At 38.8% G+C, this 2,101-nt stretch overlaps 1 protein-coding gene across 1 annotated transcript; it reads right to left on the bottom strand.

Annotated features, from left to right (window-relative positions):
* Positions 1-350: 350 nt before the first annotated feature.
* On the bottom strand, positions 351-1,061 carry LOC145661561 (uncharacterized). The gene has a single exon (XM_081726880.1). It carries the CDS (start codon positions 1,059-1,061, stop codon positions 351-353), a length of 711 nt encoding a protein of 236 aa, XP_081583006.1.
* Between the last annotated feature and the right edge of the window lie 1,040 nt (positions 1,062-2,101).

Raw genomic sequence — 2,101 nt, forward strand, 5'->3', positions numbered from 1 at the left:
TTTCGTCGACTTTGGGTACAGCAAAATTTTCCTATACACAGAAGATGCATTTCTGAATAATAATAATAATAATAATAATAATAATAATAATAATAATAATAATAATAATAATAATAATAATTCAGAACACGCCGAGGAGAACCACACAAGTTGTGGATAGCAGTGTATCTATTCACAAATGAAGAAGAATATATAACTAGAGGAAATTTCAGTTTACTTTTTCTAAGATAGTAAGGTACAGGGTGGCGCACGAAATGATCCACCATTTTATTTTTAAATAAAAACTTCATTCACAATCAGAACAGAAAGAAATACACGTCACAAAAAAGAGTATACTGTGGAGAAATGTTCTAATTCAAAACATGTTCAATGTGGCCGCCATTGTTGATCTGAACTGCATTTAATCGAACATTGAGGTTATTCACTACTCGACAACACACGTTTTCATCGATTTCACTGCAAGCCTGAACAATATGTCGTCTGAGCTCTACCAAATTGTTGGGATGTTTCGCAAAAATCTTTTTCTTCAAACATCCCCACAGAAAGTAATCACATGGGTTAAGATCAGGATCATGAGGTGGCCAAGATTGTCCAGCATGAAACCGGTCTGGAAACCGATCCGAAATAACGCGCATGTGAAAAATTTTCTGTAAGAAATCCAAGACAACATTCGCAGTGTGTGGTTTGGCTCCATCTTGCATGAACCACTGCATGTTGATGGGGAAAGAAGTAGCAAGCAACTGCGGGACAAAGTTATTCCAGAGCATAGTCAAGTACCGCACACTGTTTAGTGTTTCTTCGAAGAAGAATGGCCCAATCAGTCCATGGCTGGAAATTGCAACCCACACTGTAATCCTGGGAGCGTGGTGTTGTTTTTCATAAATCAACCGTGGATTTTCGTTGACCCAAAAACAGATTTTGTTGACCACTCTGTCCAAATGGAAATGCGCCTTGTCAGAAAACCAAACGTTGTGACGGTTACGTTGCTTATCCTCTGTCCATTGCACAAACAGTAATCTCTGCTGCTTGTGATCATTTGTAAGTCGTTGCACAACGGTCATCTTCAGAATTCGTTGAATGAACGTGTTGATATGCCAAGTTGCACTGCTGCCCTTCTTGTCGATTTCCCGGGACTCCTCTGCATTGCAACCCTAACAGCTTCAATATTCTGAGGCGAACACACAGGCTTCTGTCGAGGACGGTTCGGCTCAAATATTGTTCCTCTCCTCTGAAAGTTTTCATACAGTATGTGGATCATTTTGTTGGAGGGAGTCTATCGGGTATTAAACCTCTTTCAAAACCGTCTTTGAGCAACAATAACACTTTTTGATTCATGGGACAAAAGCACGATAGTTGAGCTCTGCTGTTTGGTCAGTCTGCTCTTGTCAGCCATCTTGAATACTAGCCCTCTAGCGGCGGCAGGATGAGTTAGGTGTCAATTTCTTCTTCAACTGTTTCTCCAAATTGTACTGCTACTGCTGTAAAAGTGTTCATTGCGATTTATTGTTCCCTGAAACGATAAAAAAACAAATGGTGGATCATTTCGTGCGCCACCCTGTATATAAAGAAAATCAAAAACCAGCAATTTTTTGAAACGATGGTTTACATCTCGTAGTGGGTAACATCGAGTCCTTTGTAATTCAAGCTCTCAAATTTTTAGTAGCTTGCTGTGAATACACAGGAAATGAAAGGTGTGAAATAAAATATACTTGGCCGTTTTTAGCACTTTTTACAAGCTACGCGTCTAAGATCCCCGCCAGCTGCTTCCAACCTAGAATTTTGGTTTTCTCTCTCTTGTTTGGTTCGAATGATTCAAAAATGACTATTCCACTCAGCTTCTTTTACCCCCGTAGCCAGTAAAAGCTTTCAGTCATCTCCTATCATTATTATGTTTACTTGAAAATATATTGAAATTCTAGTAATGTTCAGTCTCACCTATGCAATTTATGTTTCGTTTTATTACAAAACCACAAAGCTTATTTCGATCAATATCTGTTTACTTCTTGTTGCACTGAGTAGGGGTGGAACCTGTTAGTTGTAACTGAAGTAAAGATCGTCACGTGTGTTCTCTCTCTCGTAATAGACAGTTATTTCCAAAAGA

This window comes from Thermobia domestica, chromosome 10, assembly GCF_964235325.1.
Source record: "Thermobia domestica chromosome 10, izTheDome1.hap1.1, whole genome shotgun sequence".
In the NCBI taxonomy this organism is placed as follows: Eukaryota; Metazoa; Arthropoda; class Insecta; order Zygentoma; family Lepismatidae; genus Thermobia; species Thermobia domestica.

What these genes read in the sequence shown, in the direction of transcription:
- LOC145661561 (XM_081726880.1), bottom strand. Translation starts at nt 1,061, where the DNA reads ATGACCGTTGTGCAACGACTTACAAATGATCACAAGCAGCAGAGATTA.